Raw genomic sequence first — 17,855 nt, 5'->3', positions numbered from 1 at the left:
TTTGAGGGTTGGGGGGTTTGTCTTATTTTGATTTGGTTTGGTTTTTAGTAGTGATTGTTTTCTCCCCAACTAGAATGTAAGCTCCATGTTGCCAGGGTTATTTGCCTAATACACAGGAATCACTCAATAAGCACTAGAAGAGTGAATGAATCTATCAAGAGAAAGTAGTATTTGTGGAACTGATCCCAATTAGGATCTAAAGGCACAAGTAAATTACCTGAGCAGTGACATAATATCCCAGATTGCTTCATTCAGCCATTTTGTTAACTCTTCATCAACCCAAGCCTATAGTCATACATGGGATTGCCCTATGAACAGTTCACTTGGAGTGGGAAAAAAAAAAGCATTGTTATCAGCTGGCATCACCTAGAGTGCTATAATATAAAAAACCCTTTTTGGGGTTCATGAATGACTATGAAAACAGTAAGTTTTCCCTGAGGGAAGAATGTCTACTTTGCATGAAAAGAGAGGTGGCTTATGAAGTATGATTCTCACTAATTAATGAAAAAATGGTCAGGGGTTTAGAAGTGACAAGATTGGGAGACTGTTGACAAAAGGATATAAGGAAAAAGCATATAATGTACCTTCTCAATAAAGCTCACCATGTAATAGAATTTTTCCCATGTCAGTACTCACCCAAAAATTCCCAGTGCAATTTTTTTCTCAGTCATCTCAGTATTTTCAGGATAAGTATTTATTGAAAACTATTAAGAAATGCAGATGAAATCACCATATAACTAAAATACTCCAGAGAATCAATTAAAAATATTTTAATGTAAAATGTAGATTAATACAGTTAATTTAAAAATTAAAAGTAAAAATAAGCAGCATTAACATAGACCTGAAATAAAAAATCAGAAAATATAATGAAAAAAAATCCTATTCAAACCACAAGAACAAAAAAAAATAAATAAATATGAATACCTTAACTAGAAACACACAGATACTATATAAAATTCACCAAGCATTTTACTAATGAATATAGAGAATATTTGAGCAAATGAAAGGATATAGCATGATCCCAGGATTGGAAAAAAAAATAATGAATATTTAAAAAATATCAATTACTCTCTATGAATTTATGGGTTTAAAATAATTTTAATGGCAATAACTTTGTCTTTACAAAATTATCCTAAATATAGCCACACAAATAGAAAAGAACCCCTGAATAAAAAATAAGCAATGGGGCAGCCCCGGTGGCTCAGCAGTTAGCACCGCCTTCAGCCCAGGGTGTGATCCTGGAGACCCAGGACCAAGTCCCAAGTCAGGCTCCCTGCATGAAGCCTGCTTCTCCCTCTGCCTGTCTCTTTCTCCCTCTCTCTTTCTGTCTGTCTGTTTCTCTCTCTCTCTCTCTGTGTTTCATGAATAAATAAATAAAATCTTTAAAAAAAAATAAAAAAGCAATGGCAGGACTATAGACATGACAGCTGGATTTTAAGTAAACTGTAAACCCACTGTGGGAGCACCTGGGTGGCATAATCAGTTAAGCATCAGACTCTTGGTTTCAGCTCAGGTCATGATCTCAGGGTCATGAGATCGAGCCCCACGTTGGGTTCCACATTCAGCACAGAGTCTGCTTAAGACTCTTTCCATCTGCTTCTCCACCACCACCCCCTCCCTTTCTCTCTCAAACAAATAATCTTTTAAAGTAAAACACTATTATTGGCACAATAAAATGGAAAAGATATTTAAAAATAGATTGCAGTAGGAATGTAATAGGATATAAAGGAAACTGGGAAATAAAAATACATAAAAATATCAGCATACATAAAAATATCAGCATACATAAAAATAAATTTCAAATAAATAAAGAACTAAATGTTAAAAAATTTTTAAATATGAAAAGAGAGAAAAATGTGCTAAGTATTTACTTTTTGTTAAAGATACATGTACAGATTTCCCAACCATAAAGGGTAAAATTTCAATACATCAAAACTTTTATAAACAGAATATAAATCATAAGATATTTTTCCAATTATTTAGATAATATTAAATTTCTTTCAACAATGTTTCATAGTTTTGAGAGTACAAGTTTCACACTTCGTTTGTTAAATTTATTCCTAATTAGTATATTATTTTTTATGCTATTATAAATTAAATCATTTTAATTTCATTTTTTTATTGTGTGTGGCTAGTATATAAAATACAATTGATTTCTGTATATTGATCTTGTATTCTGCAACCTTGCTGAACTCATTTATTAGTTATAATGGTTTTTTGGTGGATTCCTTAGGAATTTCTACTTACTTTATCATATCATCTATAAATAGAGATTATTTGGGGCACCTGGGTGGTGGCTCAGTGATTGAGCATCTGCCTTTGACTCAGGTCATGATCCTGGGGTCCTGGAATCGAGTCCCACATCGGGCTCCCCAGAGGGAGCCTGCTTCTCCCTCAGCCTATGTCTCTGCCTCTGTCTCTGTGTCTCTCATAATAAATAACATCTTTAAAATAAAGAAAGAAAGAAAGAAAGAAAGAAAGAAAGAAAGAAAGAAAGAAAGAAAGAAAGATTATTTTACCCCTTCCTTTCCAATATGGATACCTTTTATTTCTTTCTCTTGCCCAACTGCCCTACCTAGAACCTCTAGCTCAATATTGAACTGAAGAGGCAAGAGTAGACATCTATGTCTTGTTCCTGATCTTAAAAGGAAGCATGCAGTCTTACACCATGAAGTATGAAGAAGGTAGCTTTGGGTTTTAGTCTGTGCCCTTTATCAGGTTGAGAAAATTCCCTTCTATTCCTGTTTCATTGAGTGTTTTTGTAATGGTGGGATATTGTTTTTTTTTTTCAAATGCTTTTTCTGAGTGTTGAGATGATCATGTGATTTCTTTTTAATTGTATTGATATAATATATTACATTAATTCATTTTTAGGTGTCAAACCAACCTTGCATTGCTAGGCTAAAACAAGGTGATTTTAAGATGCATACAGAATTTGAAGGGACTCAGGATAGCCAAAATGATTTTGAAAAATACAAAATAGGACTCACACTTCCCAATTTCAAAACTTACTACAAAGCAAGGGTAATTAAAACAGTACAATACTGACACAAATATAGACACATAGGTCAGTTGAATAGAATAAACACATATATTTATGACCAACTGATTTTGACAAGGGTACCAAAACCATACAAATGATGGGCAACAAACTGGATATTCATATGTAAAAAAAAAAAAAAAGTTGGACCCTTCCTTACACCATATAAAAAATTATAAATTATAAAAATAATAAAAATATTAAAATTTTTATAAAAATATAAAAATTTCTTCAAAAAGAAATAGGGAAAGATAAAAATAGCCAATTCATTAAAAAATATAAACACCAAATAAGCACACAAAAAATCTAACATCACTAGTTACTAAAAACTTAGAATGAAAACAAAGCTTATTTGCCTATCAAATTATGGTGTTAAAGAGAGGGGCAAGCATAGCACATTAGATGTAGATATAGGTACACATACATTGTACATCTGCATACAGATATTAGATGGATATTGACTTATCACTTAAAAATAAATTCCCAAACACACATACACATACAAGAAGGAAACAAACTGGAAGGGTATTAGTAGTTAAGCTGTATTGTAAAATTATATAGATGGATTACAATGAGACAATACTATTTTCTTAGAATAAAAAATAGTAGGTGTTTAAAAATCTATATGCAAATAGATTTTCCCTTTACTGTAATCAAAGGAATTAAAAGGACAATGAAGAAAATAGCATTTGAAGAGAAATACAGGCTGCTACCCAGAGTAGAGACATCACAAAAACTTGCTACAACCCAACACCCAGGAATGGAGGCAACAGGTACCATGGGAATGTGCTTACTCATGTGGCAAACATCCTCATTTATTACCTGCTTTGGAAGTAACAAGCTGCAGCACAAGAGGCCGTCTGGTTACGATGCCCGACCCACGAGGGAGAAAGTCCCTACAAAAAAAAAAAAAAAAGAAGAAAAGAAAAGAAAAGAAAAAGAAAAAGAAAAAAGAAAGAACAGATTAAGGCATTTTATGTGATTCTGATTACAAATTTATAAGTCAAGTTCCAATGTAATTCTCCTAAATTCCCAACCTTTTAGTGCATAACATGTCTAAAGAATGCTGATCCATCTTATAAAAGAAGCTTTGTAAAATAAAAATGGGGGGGGAAGGAGGTTCCTTATATTGAATATTAATCCATGTGTATTATCACAATGACCTCACCAGAATACATCACTCATTCATTTAGCTGGAATTAATAAAAGCTTACATTTAAATTATATTATATTTTCACTTCACCTGTATTTTCAGAGAATCAGCATTTATAGAAACATGTGATAAAGAAATTAATCCTTAAACTTTTGTAACTAAAAAATTCAGTACTCAGTCTAGCTTCAAGGTCAACATGGACCATTATTAGAGGTATTAAAGGCATATTAGATTGTGCCTTCTAAATATCCTGAAATTTTTTTCCCAATTAAAAGTCATACATAAAATGTAGGATTAATTAGATAAATGTTGTATATGTAGAAATTAACAGCAAACACTGAAGTTTGAATTTTGTTTTCATTCCTGATAAGCGGGAGTTTATTCTTAAAAAAGAGTTTTTAAAACCAATAAAGATTGTGTTTTAAATGCATATTAATATACACTAGACCAATAAAACTGCAGCTAAGAAAGTATTTTATTATTATATCTACAATGCCACATAAATCAATACTGATTGTGCATTCATTAACATACCTATAACACAACTTTTAAATGCATTTAGAATGCCTTACAATTTTGAAAGATTCATCATTTTAAAAATAACAAATAAATTTGACTCAATGGCAATGTTTCTCAAAAATGGTTCCAGGACCACCAGAAAGTGTTATAACCACAGATGCCTGGGATTCATCCTAAACCTACAGATTCGGCATGCCCAGGGGAAGGGGTGTAGTATCGGTACTCTTAACAAGCTCCAAGGGATTCTGATGCTCACCATGGTTTGACAAACATTGACTTCAAGTCAGGATACATTACTCAACAATTCAGTGGGTGATAATGGCCTGGGTCATACTATGAGTTTTGTAGAAAATTTGGTAGAGCTTCAACACAATGAAATTTCAATGAAAATATCCTATACAAATGATAAAGTACAGTGAGAATGCTGCAGAACCCAAGCCTTTAGCTCCACTGATCCTTTAGAATACAGTTGCAGAGAAAAAATTAAACAAAATTTCCCCTACTGCAAACAATTTATTTTGCAAGTGCTAGAGTAAAGTTTAATAGAGGAAATAATACTGAACAGCCTCTTAACTAAATTAAAGCTTTACTGCTTGATTCCAAGGACTAAGTTTTATTTGAAATGTCACTGTATGTGACTCAAATAAATAATGGTGAAATTATAGACCTGTATTGCCCCAAAAAATCCCATCTGAAATAAATAATATTATTTATTCATCAAAAAAAAATTCACTGAGCAACTAAGAAGTGCTAGGGTGATGCATGGGCATCACCTGGCACTCATTAGACACCAGAATTTTGAAATCTAATAGGAAGATAAAGACAGGCACAGAGGAGACCATTAAAGAAAGGGATACATAAAAAAAAAAAAAGAAAGAAAGAAAGGGATACATAAACTACACTGGAATTCAGAAAAGAGAGATACTCTCCTTTGTAAACATCTAAATGCATATAATTAAAAACTTTTTTAATACTCTTCAGGAACTATATCAGAATATTTGTTCATTTTAATGGTTCCAGTAATCATTAAAACTAGTCAGAACAAGAAGAGCATCTACTGTGTCTAAACCAAAAAGGAACAAGTTAACTTGAGAATCAGTATAGATAAAGGGAAAACAGAACAAAACTCCACAGTAAACAATGGGAGGGAATCTGTTTGAGCTACTAGGACTTTGAGATTTTAGGATGTAGAGGTCGATGCCAAAGAGAAATATTCACATTTTAAATGCCTGAATAATGCCATTTCTGAAATCAATAAAATATTTTCTTAAAAAATAAAAAGAGGTGAAGCAGGAGAAGGAAGAAGGAAGAAAGGTTTAGTTACTTAATACCTTAGTGCTGGTTTCTGTTTCAACTGATGTTTACGACTATATATTTATAATGTAGATTTAGTAACAACCCCTTTGAATATTATTAAAGCAAAACATAATGTATCATTTAAAATAACAAATAATTATCATGTGTTCGGCTAAAAAGTAAGCCCACAGATGCATCTACACTTTTTTATTAAGCAAACGGACCTTTATGTTAAAAGTAATAAATAGATTCAGGTATGCAACTTCCTTCTTACTAACTCATACTTACTGGCCCCCTCTATGGCTATCACCAGTCCTACTTCTAACACATAGATTCTTACCAAAAAGCAAAAGATCTGGTAACCAAATCCTGTTATTTGGAAGTCTCTCCTGACTTCACAGGAATATCCATGTACAATGAGGCACTAGAGAGAAACATCTCTCTTCTGAAGAGCCAGTGACTAACCCAGCATCCTGATGATTCATGTTATTCTGATGATCCAGCAGCATGAAAACTATATGCCCAGCACACCGCTGCTGTGCAAGCTAAGAGGTGAGCCCTCAGATAAAACCCAGAGAGGCTTGCTTTGAGCCCCAACTCCACCACTGACTGAATAAAATTCTCTCTAAATCTTAGTTTCTTTTGCTACTAAACTGAGACAACCCTATGAATCAAATGAAATGCAATATATGGCAACTTTTTAAAAACCCAACCACCATAGAAAAAAGTATTACTATTACTATTGCTATAATAGAGCCACAACATATTTTCCCTGATATTATAGTATTCTCTCATCTCAAAAATAAATAAAAATAAAATGCCTCTACACACAATATTTCAACATTTGTGAATGGAATTTAAAGATAAGGAGCCACAGACCCCACCTGAACTGTCCCCTTGGTATTGACCAGCTGCATTGGTTGGGAAAAGCTCAGTTCCTTATAATGGCCTCTAACAGTGAACCAAAGCCCTGATACAAATAATCATGAAAAATTCATCAGACACTGCATGCAACCATCCATTTGAATTTTGTTATTTTTTATGCAATAGGTGGTTGGTTCTCCCATAATGTACATCTTATAGGAAAATTACCTTGCTAAATTAATGCAGGAAAAAATGACTGTGCCTTTAGTATTACTGTGGATTTAAATGACACATTTCTGTTTATGGTCATGTATATAAAGATATAAAATTTGCATGCCATTTTTCTCCATTTTTTTCTCATTTGCATGAACTTTCAAGGTAAAAAATAAGAAGAGTAATCTGAAGACTCAGCATCATTTAATTAACTTCATTCTATTGCCTGAGTATCTTATTGATGTATTTATGGTTGTAGTGTACAGATTTTAAGGCAGGAGGAGTACTTCCTCTCAATGCTACATAGCAGCTACAACTCAAATGCCTTCTTCTTTCTCCACCCACCTCAATGAATCATTAATCTGCACAGTTCTAACAGCTGGTCTTCAGGCAATAAGTCAATGCTCTTTCTTGGTTTCCTGACTCCTGCACAAAAAGTAGAGAACAATTCCCATCCTATGGTCTAAGAACCATCTTGATAATATTTCTTATTGGCTCTTCCAGAAACTTAGTTAACAAGAAACATTATTATTGGTCTCCTAGGAAATGACTGACCTTTAGATGCCTAAAAAAAGGAGAACACACTTGCTGTATCAACTAAGCTATAAGAATTTTTTCCCTTAGCAACAAATAAGGTAAGTACAGAGATATTTTATCTTTTAGATGTAAATGATCATTAACCAGATGATCTGTTCAATAAATAAATGCTTAACATCTGCCCTTGACTGGAGACAAAGGCATAACTTACACTCTTCAAGAAGTTAATTCATGTAAATGACTCAAAGATAAGCTTTAGTCTTAGAAGAGAATGGCATGCAAATGACAAGCATAACTGGCATATGGTTAAGTTCCACACAAGGTGTAATATTGACATAGATCAGGAATAATAATCTGTTCTCCTTGGGGAAACAGCCAGAAACTATTTCAGAGAGACATGAGGTAGGAAGCACTCCGAAGGGGATCAGGATATACAAAGACATGGAAGACCACAGTAATACATAATATAACGGAACTAAATATTAAAGAAAGGTCAAAATGAGGTAGAAGAGTCTAAAGAAGGCAGGACCAGACCTCAGAGGCCTTCACTTGTATTTTTTTTTCTTCCTGTAAGAACCGAAAGGCACTAAAGAGTTTTAAGTAATCAGATTTGCATTTCAGAAAAATCACTGGGGGACTGCACAGAGAATGTTGAAAAAAAGAAAGACAAGACAGGGAGACTAGTTACTAGCCAGTCTGGGTCACTGAGGAAGAAGATAATAAAGATTAAGTTCAGAGCAGTAATGGTAGAGATGGAAAAAGACATAAGAGAGTGGACACTTTTGACAGGACAAAATGATCATTCTGATGTGGAATGAAGTGATACAGAGGAAGTCAGGATAAATCTCACAGTTCTGGATTGGTTAGCTGGCTGAATAGTGGTACCATTAACCAGAACAGGCAATACAGGAAGATTCAGTTATAGCTGTTATTTATATGTGTTTATCATGTGTCAGGCACTATTCTTATTTGATTCTCATGTAGGTGCTGTTGTTATTCTCAATTCACAGATGAGGAAGCTGAGATACAGAAAGATCACATAATTTTCTCAGAGTCACAAAGCTACTGACAGATCTTAGAGGACTCAAACCTAGACAGCCTAACTCTAGTTTCTATGCTAATGTGACCATTAGACTATGCTACATTGTAAAGGAAAGGGGGAAGAAGATAAGGGAAAATATTTGGATATATTGATAGATATCTGAAGAATATCCAAATGGAGACAAGTACACAGTTAGACTGACCATTTAGAACTCAGGATAAAAGTCCTGTCTGTAGATAATAATCTGACAGAAATTCATGTAATAGGCAGCTAAATCCAAAAGAATAGATGAGTAGGAATGGAGTGGAATAGAGTAATGAATATGGATTCCAGAAAATACCAATATTTAATGAACACTGAAAGAAATGGAACTAATTGAAAGATTGAGAAGAGGTCTCCAAAGAGGTAAGCCAAATACTATAAGCCAGAGGCATCCCCAAAGGCACACTAGCCTCTTAGTCTTCTCCACCTAGATGTCTCATACTCAAGCTCTACAATTCAACTCATTATCATCCACCCAACATGTTTTTCCTCCTTCATTCCCAATAATAATACACAGCAGCAGCATCCATACATGTCAGCCAAACCAAGTACCTGGGAATCATCCATTGCCCATTTTCTTCTGTCTTCATTCTCACAATTGATCACCAAGTCCTGCTGATTCCACCTTCTTAATATCTCTTAAGTGCAAATAGCTCTCTTCTCTATTTCAATCACCACCCAGGTACCAACAACACTCATAGAGACCACTGCAATAATCTCCCAATTAATTTCTCTGCATCCAAATTGAGCATACTCTACTGTAAACTCAGCAGTGACATAAGTCCCATCACATCATTTCCAGACTCTAAATCACTCAGTGACTCTCCATTGTCTTTAGCATGAAATCCAAGCCAAAAACAAAGCAGATAAAAAGTCTGTCTTTCGTGAAAGTCTCCATGTGCACTTTCAGGCTCAGTGCCTTGGCACACTCCATGTTCCCCTCCTGGGATGCCCTCTCCTCACATCTCCCTCTAGCCAACTTCTGCTTGATTCAACACTCACCTCTACATCACCTTCTCTGAGAAGCCCTCCTTGAACTCCTCCATGCATGCCTCAAAGCTCTCAACACACTCGTTACACTGATTTATTTATAGTTTGTATCCTCACCCCAATGCTCCCCCCAGTACCTCCTCAGTGTCCATGTACTAAATATTTCTAACACTTTCTACCTACTCTGTCAGGAAGATTTCCAGTAGCCCCATATATTCATATCATGGAGGGAAAACATTATCCTATCTAATTCCCCAACTGGTAGATAGATAAATAGCATTTTAGATGTACCAAAAGAACAGGCAAGATGACTTTCAATTTACCAATAATTTCTTGAAGTCGTTTAAGTTAACATTTTATTATGAATGTTTAAGATCCAACAGTCTACACCAGAGCAAAAAATACAAAATATCAGTTGGGCCAATATTATTGGTAATCTAAAGACACAGAATAGAATTTGAAGGAAACAATTTTTTTAAAACTCCCAGAGCCAATATATTTTTTTAAATTATTCCTTAAAAAGAGAAAAGGCCCTCCTAAAAAATTATCTTCAAAGTATAATTTTATGTGCTCCAAAATAATTCCTGCAGGATTACTTCCTCACAGTCCTTTAAAATGATAACCCAACCTAAGAGAGAGAAAAAGAAAGGAAAGAAGAGAGGTAAAGAAGGCAAGACAGAGAAAGACAAAGAAACAGACAGATCCTTGCCAAATATTGTCCACCTCCTGCCCCAAGAAGCACTGAGGTCATGTAGTCCACATGCTAAACACAATGGTGCTGTTAAAATGCCTTTGTACTTCTGTGCCTTATCCTGGAGTTCTGCCAACCATTACAATGACACTTTAATTGTTGAAAGAAGTAATTATGCCAAAATCCACAGACTTAATTGGATATTTTCCAACGAAGTTTTCTTTTATTCCCTAAATTCTTGGCATAGTAAGAATATTAGCATTTACAGATTTGCAAAACATCACATGTTTCTGTTATCAGTTACTCTATAATTTTAGGTATTCGATAAATACCACCATCATTTTGTTTGAAAAATATAGCTACAAATCCTTTTGCAGGAAACACTGTTTTTATTTTTTTACCAACATCTAAGAAATTTCAAAACAAATTTAACTTACATTCACAAAACTTGAAATTTCTAAGCAAAATGTTTTCATGAAATCTAACTAATCAATAACTAATGGTTTCCACTGCAACATTCAAAATGCAAAATGCCTGAGTCCAAGATCTGTAAACTGAATGAAGAAGCTAGCTTTAGTTTCAAATACCATGTGTTCTCTCTACCAGGAAACTCTCAGGAACCTAAAGCCTTAATATTTAATCCATTTTATTTGCTTATTCACAAAGCCAGTTTGTTCAAAATTTTAAAGCAGCAGATTAATGAGTCCCAGCATACAGGAGTGGCACATAATTCTTGCTCTATTCCAAATCCCAAACTATACCTTGCCCTGGGTAGCTGCCACACAAATGGATGATAGAAGGGACAACTAAAGATACTACTAGTTGCCTGCCTGATATCCATTTCTGCTTCTCATTAATAGAATCTCAATTTTGTTAAGAATGGCAATGGGCCCAATTTTAATAGATAAATAGACATATATAAATCTATGTTTTCCTGACTCATTTGCAAATGGGGCATCCACATAGCTAAGATATAGTCAGTAAAATGTAAAGGTTACTAAGTAACATCAACTTTTTTGTTTTTAAGATTTTATTTATTCATTCATGAGAGACACACAGAGAGAGAGAGAGAGACATAGGCAGAGGGAGAAGCAGGCTCCCTGTGGGGAGCCCGATGTGGGACTCTATATCCCAGGACTCAAGGATCATGCCCTGAGCCGAAGGCAGACACTCAACCGCTGAGCCACCCAGGTGTCCCAGTAACATTAACTTTAACAGGGCACCTAGGTCACTCAGTTGGTTAAGCAATTGAGTTTTGGATTCGGCTCAGGCCATGATCTCATGGGTTGTGGGATCAGGCCCCACATCTGGCTCCATATTCAGTGGAGTCTGCTTGAGATTCTCTCCCACTGCCCCTCCCCCACCTATGCTCGCTCACTCTCTCTCTCTCTCTCTCTCAATCTGTCTAAAATAAATATATAGATCTTTAACAAAAAAGAAATAGTTCCTTTAAAAAGGTCTGATTTAGCTGATGTACACCTTTTGCCCTTCCCTCTCCTTTTTTCTCCCTGATGATTCTACATGAGAGCAGAGTTACAGCAACCATCTTAAGCCACAAGGCAAACTTGAAGATAAAAGCTATGGACTAAGCATAGCAGAGCAAAAAAAGACAGTCTAGTATAATGATGACATTATGAGTCACTAACCCATCTTTGTATATATTGCCTAACAAAGAGAGTAAGAAAAAAATAGAGAAACTACATTTTAGAACTTTCTCTCAACCTCCTTTTATTTTATTGCCCCCCTCAGGAACCTTGTTAGATATTTTTCTCCATCAAATTTTCCCCATTGTTTAATACCACAGATACACTGTATATCAGTAAATGTACTGTATATACATCTGTGCTTTATACATGAGAAGAATACGATTACTTTTGTCCCCCAAGAATTAATATTTGCCCCCTTGGATACAATCTCACTCCCACTAAGAATATGTGCTACAAATCAAAGAAGAGTAAGAGAACTCAGAATGACAAACATTCATCCTGTCAGCCATCCTTTCCTACAAGGTTTCTAGAAAGATATGTGTAGAAAAAAAAAAAGGTCAGACGGCTTTTGCCTCAAACCCTTACACATTCCCTTCTGAATCCTGGAAACTTGAGGTTGAACTAGTTATGAGCTGAGTTTAAGGCCAGTACCAAAAAGGCTGAAAGGCTTCCTTTGCCCCTTTTCCATGAAGCCCATACACGAATCTCAGACCTTTGTACTTTAACACTACAATGGGTAAGAAAGGCCCAGGTGTGGAAGACCACACCCCGTGAGAAGAAGCTGACCCAAGAGAACACTTATCCAATGACAAGGGACAGGGTTGATGTAGGCAGCCACTTCAACCCTTCCCAGAAGATTGACTCAGAGAAATATGACCCAATTACTGTCCTTGGTCCTACTGTTTATTGCCAATTCTTGCATAGCCAATACTATGCTCACCTGTTTCCGCTTTTCCTAAGATGTTAGAAGAAAAATTAGGTATTTAATTGGAAGTCAAAAAAGTATAGGTCAGTTTCTCCATTAAAACAGAATGAAGAGCCATAGCCATACAGTTTATTTAAAAAGAATGAGAATATGATATTCTAATTATCAAAGAGGAAAAAAAATTATCAAAGAGGGATTTAAGTGGATCCCTGGATCTAACTCCTCCCTAATAGTCTAGAAGCCTCATCCATTATTCCCCCATGCAAACCTTTTATTCCCAGAACATCTGGTTCCCAGGTGATTTCACACTAATTTCATGCCTCTGTGTTGAGTATTTGACCATGAAAGCCTTTCTCCAAGGCATTGCCTTTCTTTACCCATCTCATTCAAAGACAGAATGTTGGTACAGCCTTCTATGGGAAGCATTTCTTGAAATGCCAGTATATTTAAATGTTCTCTTTATTCCAAGGTACCATGAATCTCAGTCACATCTCCTCCCTTAGACATGCTCTCTTAGGACAGGAACCTCATTTCTAAAAGGCCAGTGTTTGGCACAGCACCTGGCACGAAGAAGGTGCTCAACAGTGACTTGGTGAGCAAATAAAGTCAGCATTATAGGAATTAAAACTGTTAATTTATTGGAAAGCTAAATTTTAGGTATTAATTAGAAAATAAATATATAAACATTCATAACTAAAGATATACAGGCATCATGTATGTGGTCTATTATTTAATTTTCTTAACCGGAAAAGGGTTGGGCTTTTTTTTTTTTTTTTTTGTCTATTTGATTTTTTTTCTATGATTCTATAACATCGACTGGAAATTTTAAAGAGCAAGAGAAAAAGGAAGAAGGAAAAGCACTCACTGTCTAATACATGATATATAGGTATATAGATCTATACATATATATATTTATAACATATGTATCATAAATATTTAATTATTTCTTATCTTAAAAGTTACCCTTGGGGGTCTCTGGGTGGCTCAGCAGTTTAGCGCCTGCCTTTGGCCCAGGGTGCGATCCTGGAGTCCCGGGATCGAGTCTCGCATCAGGCTCCCAGCATGGAGCCTGCTTCTCCCTCCTCCTGTGTCTCTGTCTCTGTCTCTGTCTCTTTCTATGTCTATCATGAATAAATAAATAAATAAATCTTTTTAAAAAAAAGTTACCCTTGAAACTACATTCCCAATGAAAGTTTGGGAAAATATATTTATTTGCTCCAAGTCTTAAAATGTATTAAAAGTAACCAATGGAAACACAACAGAGTTCAATAAATTTTGCTTATTACTTAATAGATTCAGCTGACCAAAGAAGGCATACTAATGAGTAAACTTAAGAATTACTTTCTCTATACTTCTCTGACTACAGTAATCATACTATATTACCCAGTTGTATATGTCAAGAATACTATGTAAACTATACATCCACCAACATCAGTAAACTGATAGTGTGTGACTAAGGTGATAATTTTATTTATAGTTCAAACTGTCTGTTGTGCTAAAATGATTGGTGGCTCCCTTCTTCATTTAGAGTAGATAGCATCTCAAAGCACATTTGCCTCAGTTTCAATTTACTTTTTCCTGAGGCCTAATAGCATGTTTTACAAACAAGCACAGAAGCTTTTGAAAATTTAAGAAATCCAAAGAAGAACAGACTATTAGGTTGAAAATAAAACAATCAAGACTAGGGGTGCTTGGGTAGCTCAGTTGGTTAAGGGGCAGACTCTTGATTTCAGCTCAGGTCATGACCTCAGGGTATTGAGATTGAGCCCCATGTCGACCCTGAGTTGAGCCCTGCCTCAAGGCCCCACAACTGGTTCCACTCTCAGTGTGGAGTTGGCTGGTGAGTCTTTCCTCTTCTTCTGCCCCTCCCCCAACTGGTGTGTACGTGCGCATGCACTCTCTCTCTTTCCCTCTTAAATAAATAAATAAATAAATAAATAAATAAATAAATAAATAAATAAATATCAAGATTGGCAGGATCTACTAATAAATCATGGCTATGAGAGTTTATGATAGTATTATTTAACATGGGAAACAGAACAGAGAAATATTAATGGAGTAACCAATTCTATTCAAATCTGAATTTTTTCACCTTAACTAGAATTTTATTAGATAAATATATAATATTTATGTCTGTGAAGTGCTTTTAAATACTTCTTTTTCAGTATAGCACAGATTCTAGAATGAAATGCCTGGGTTTGAATTCAGAATCCACTACATTTTAGTTCAGTTTCTTCTGCAAATTGTGGGCCTGTTGAGGGTGGAATAATAGGAATAAAATAATCTTTTATCTTCTGGTGGCGTTGTGATATGCCAACTCAAATTTTCTTCAGATTTGAGACATGTAAAAAAATGATGCCTGAAACTTAAACTGTGTGGGGCACCTGGTGGTGGCTCAGTCAGTTAAGCGTCTGCCTTCGGCTCAGGTCATGATCCCAGGGTCCTGCTGAGCAGGGAGCCTGCTTCTCCCTCTGTCTCTGCTGCTCCTCCTGCTTGTGCTCTCTCATTCACTCTCTCTGATAAATAAATAAAATCTTTAAAAAAGAAAGAAACTTAAACTGTGTAATGGAATCTGAAGTAGCACCTGGAATCAAATATACTATTTCTGTAGCAAAACAAATGAATATTCACAGTAATATAAATAAAAACTTAGCCTCACATCATTCAGGTCAAGTCTGCTAGTAAATAAGTTGAGGTCAATATAAGTTTTGCAAAATGAGTTACAAAAATAATATTTAATTTTCAGATCATTTTGTATTCTGAAATGTAGACAAGAAACTTGAGTACATACTTAGCATATAGTAAGGGGTCAAAAATTTCAGCTGCCATCATCATCACCAACATCATCATCGTTACCACAATTTTTAGAAGCCATAATCATAAGTTATCCTGAAATTTATTTAGTAATTAACTAAACAAATTTGTTTCAGAATGTAACATATCTCCAGAGCAGTAAGTAGTGATTATCTTTTGTCAGCCATAGGCATATGACTTTAGGATAAGCTAGATTTAGTTTTTCATATTGTATCTAAAGTTTTGAGTGATGTGAAAAGGAAAATATATCAAAATAAACACCTATAACTTTAACTTTTTCATCTACTTCCTAGAAAGTCATCAGCTACCCAAAGGCTTCATTCTCTAAGACCTCTCACTATTTTTCTATTGCCTTCCATGAGAAAGGTTAATATAAAACATGGAATGAAAGCTTAAACCAACAAAAGAATCAACACACATTCCAACCACAGCATGTTCAATTCAAATACAGAATGAAATGAATGCCCTGGCATCTAGAGTATTCCACAAGCGTGTGGCAAGTGTTATTTCTAGCCACTTAAAAGCACCAGTGAAAAGAGCTCAAATACTTAGAAAAGAAAAGATCTCCATTCCCATGAGGAGAGGCATTTATTAGCACTTAATGGCCTTCTTTCATTGCCTTTCCACTGACGCATCTCTAATTGTTCCGATTATAATTTCAAGTAACAAAACCAATAATGGTAAAAGCCTATAGTTCAGTGTATGCTTTGTGAAAAGAGGTCTTTAACAGCACAAACCAGATATAAAAAATATATGACAACATGGGATCTGGACAGGCAATATCCCAATAAGGAGAAGGGAGGTGGTATCGAAGGAACACTGGTCAAGAAACCAGCTTAGGTTCTAGCTGTGACCTCAATAGGCCATTTACTCTACAAGAGACTCAGTTTCTACATTATTAAAATGTGAGAACTAAACAATTGTCTTCCAGTGCCTCTGCCACTTCCAAAATTCTATGAATCTCTGAATGCTAGATGTTAACCAAGATACAAAAAATCTAATTCCACCAATGGCATTCTAAGCAACCAAAGGCTTGTTTTCACTTTCATAACTAGGGATGTCAGTATCCATTTTAACTCCAGTGAATGCAAGGACGATGTCTAATATAATCCCCACTACCATGCATGGCATATAGCAGGTATTCAAAAATATTAGAGAGAATAAGAAAAAGGGAGGCAGGCAGTAAAGCAAGAAGGCACAAAGGCACAAAGCCAGGAAGGCAGGATGAAATTGGCTTAATAATTTACTATGGCTACAGCATTGCATGTAAGACAATAATGAAGAAAGACAGTTTGGAATATGGATTTCTTACTTTTAACAAAGATCATTATTAGGGGGTGCCTAGATGGCACAGTCAGTTAAGCATCTGACTCCTGGTTTCAGCTCAGGTTGTGATCTCAGGGTGATGAGAACAAGTACCACATCAGGCTCCATGCTCAGCACAGAGTCTGGTTAAGACTCTCTCTCCCTCTGCCTCTCCCTTCCCCTCGCACTCTCTCTCTCTTTCAAATAAAAAAAGATCATGTTAGGAAATTTCAAATTTAGATAATAAATTAAATTAGAAAAGATTACAGATATAATATCTGTTAAATGTTTTCTGTCCTCAGAAATTAAGAGTCTAAAAAAACAAATGCAGGCCTATGTGTTAATTGCTGTGATACTTTAGAATAATAGCATAAATTATGCTTTTTAGTCTTGATTATTTTTCCTCATTCTCAGTATTCAATATTAATAAGGGTAGAAAATGAATACTAATCAATAAAAAGTAAAAGGGTAGAAAATGAACACTAATCAATTAAAAATTAAAATTAAAAATTAAAAGTAAAAGTAAAAATAAAAATAATATTTTTTATAAAAATAAAAAACACTGAAGGGTGCCTGGGTAGCACAGTTGGTTAAGCATCTGCCTTAAGCTCAGGTCATGATTTCAGGGTCCTGGGACTGAGCCCTGCATCAGGCTCTCTGCTCAACTGCAAACTGCTTCTCCATCGCCCTCTGTGCTTGCTCTCCCTCTCTCTCTCGATTTCTGTCACTTTTTCAAATAAATAAATTTTTTTTAAAGAAAATATTTTTTAAAAGAAAAATAAAAATTTGAAAAGATATATACATATATATGATCATTGCAGGATTATTTACATAGAAGCAACCAACATGTCCATTGATGGAAGAATGAATAAAGAAATGTGTATGATAAAATAGGACTCATCTATAAAAAAGAATGAAGTCTTGCCATTTGCAACAA

At 35.0% G+C, this 17,855-nt stretch overlaps 1 protein-coding gene across 7 annotated transcripts in view; it reads right to left on the bottom strand.

Annotated features, from left to right (window-relative positions):
- The window catches only part of DNM3 (dynamin 3), a 553,762-nt gene that overhangs the window by 455,568 nt on the left and 80,339 nt on the right, over nucleotides 1-17,855 (bottom strand). For 6 of the 7 annotated variants that reach the window (XM_077901675.1, XM_077901673.1, XM_077901674.1 and 3 more), the window contains exon 2: nucleotides 3,863-3,936. The exons of the other annotated variant lie outside the window; for it this stretch is intronic. In XM_077901675.1, the coding sequence (XP_077757801.1) occupies nucleotides 3,863-3,936 (74 nt within the window). The remainder of the gene's footprint in view (nucleotides 1-3,862; nucleotides 3,937-17,855) is intronic. 7 annotated transcript variants of the gene reach the window in all.

This window comes from Canis aureus, chromosome 6 (assembly GCF_053574225.1).
Source record: "Canis aureus isolate CA01 chromosome 6, VMU_Caureus_v.1.0, whole genome shotgun sequence".
Taxonomy (NCBI): Eukaryota; Metazoa; Chordata; class Mammalia; order Carnivora; family Canidae; genus Canis; species Canis aureus.
This window is presented reverse-complemented; position numbering and strand designations above follow the sequence as displayed.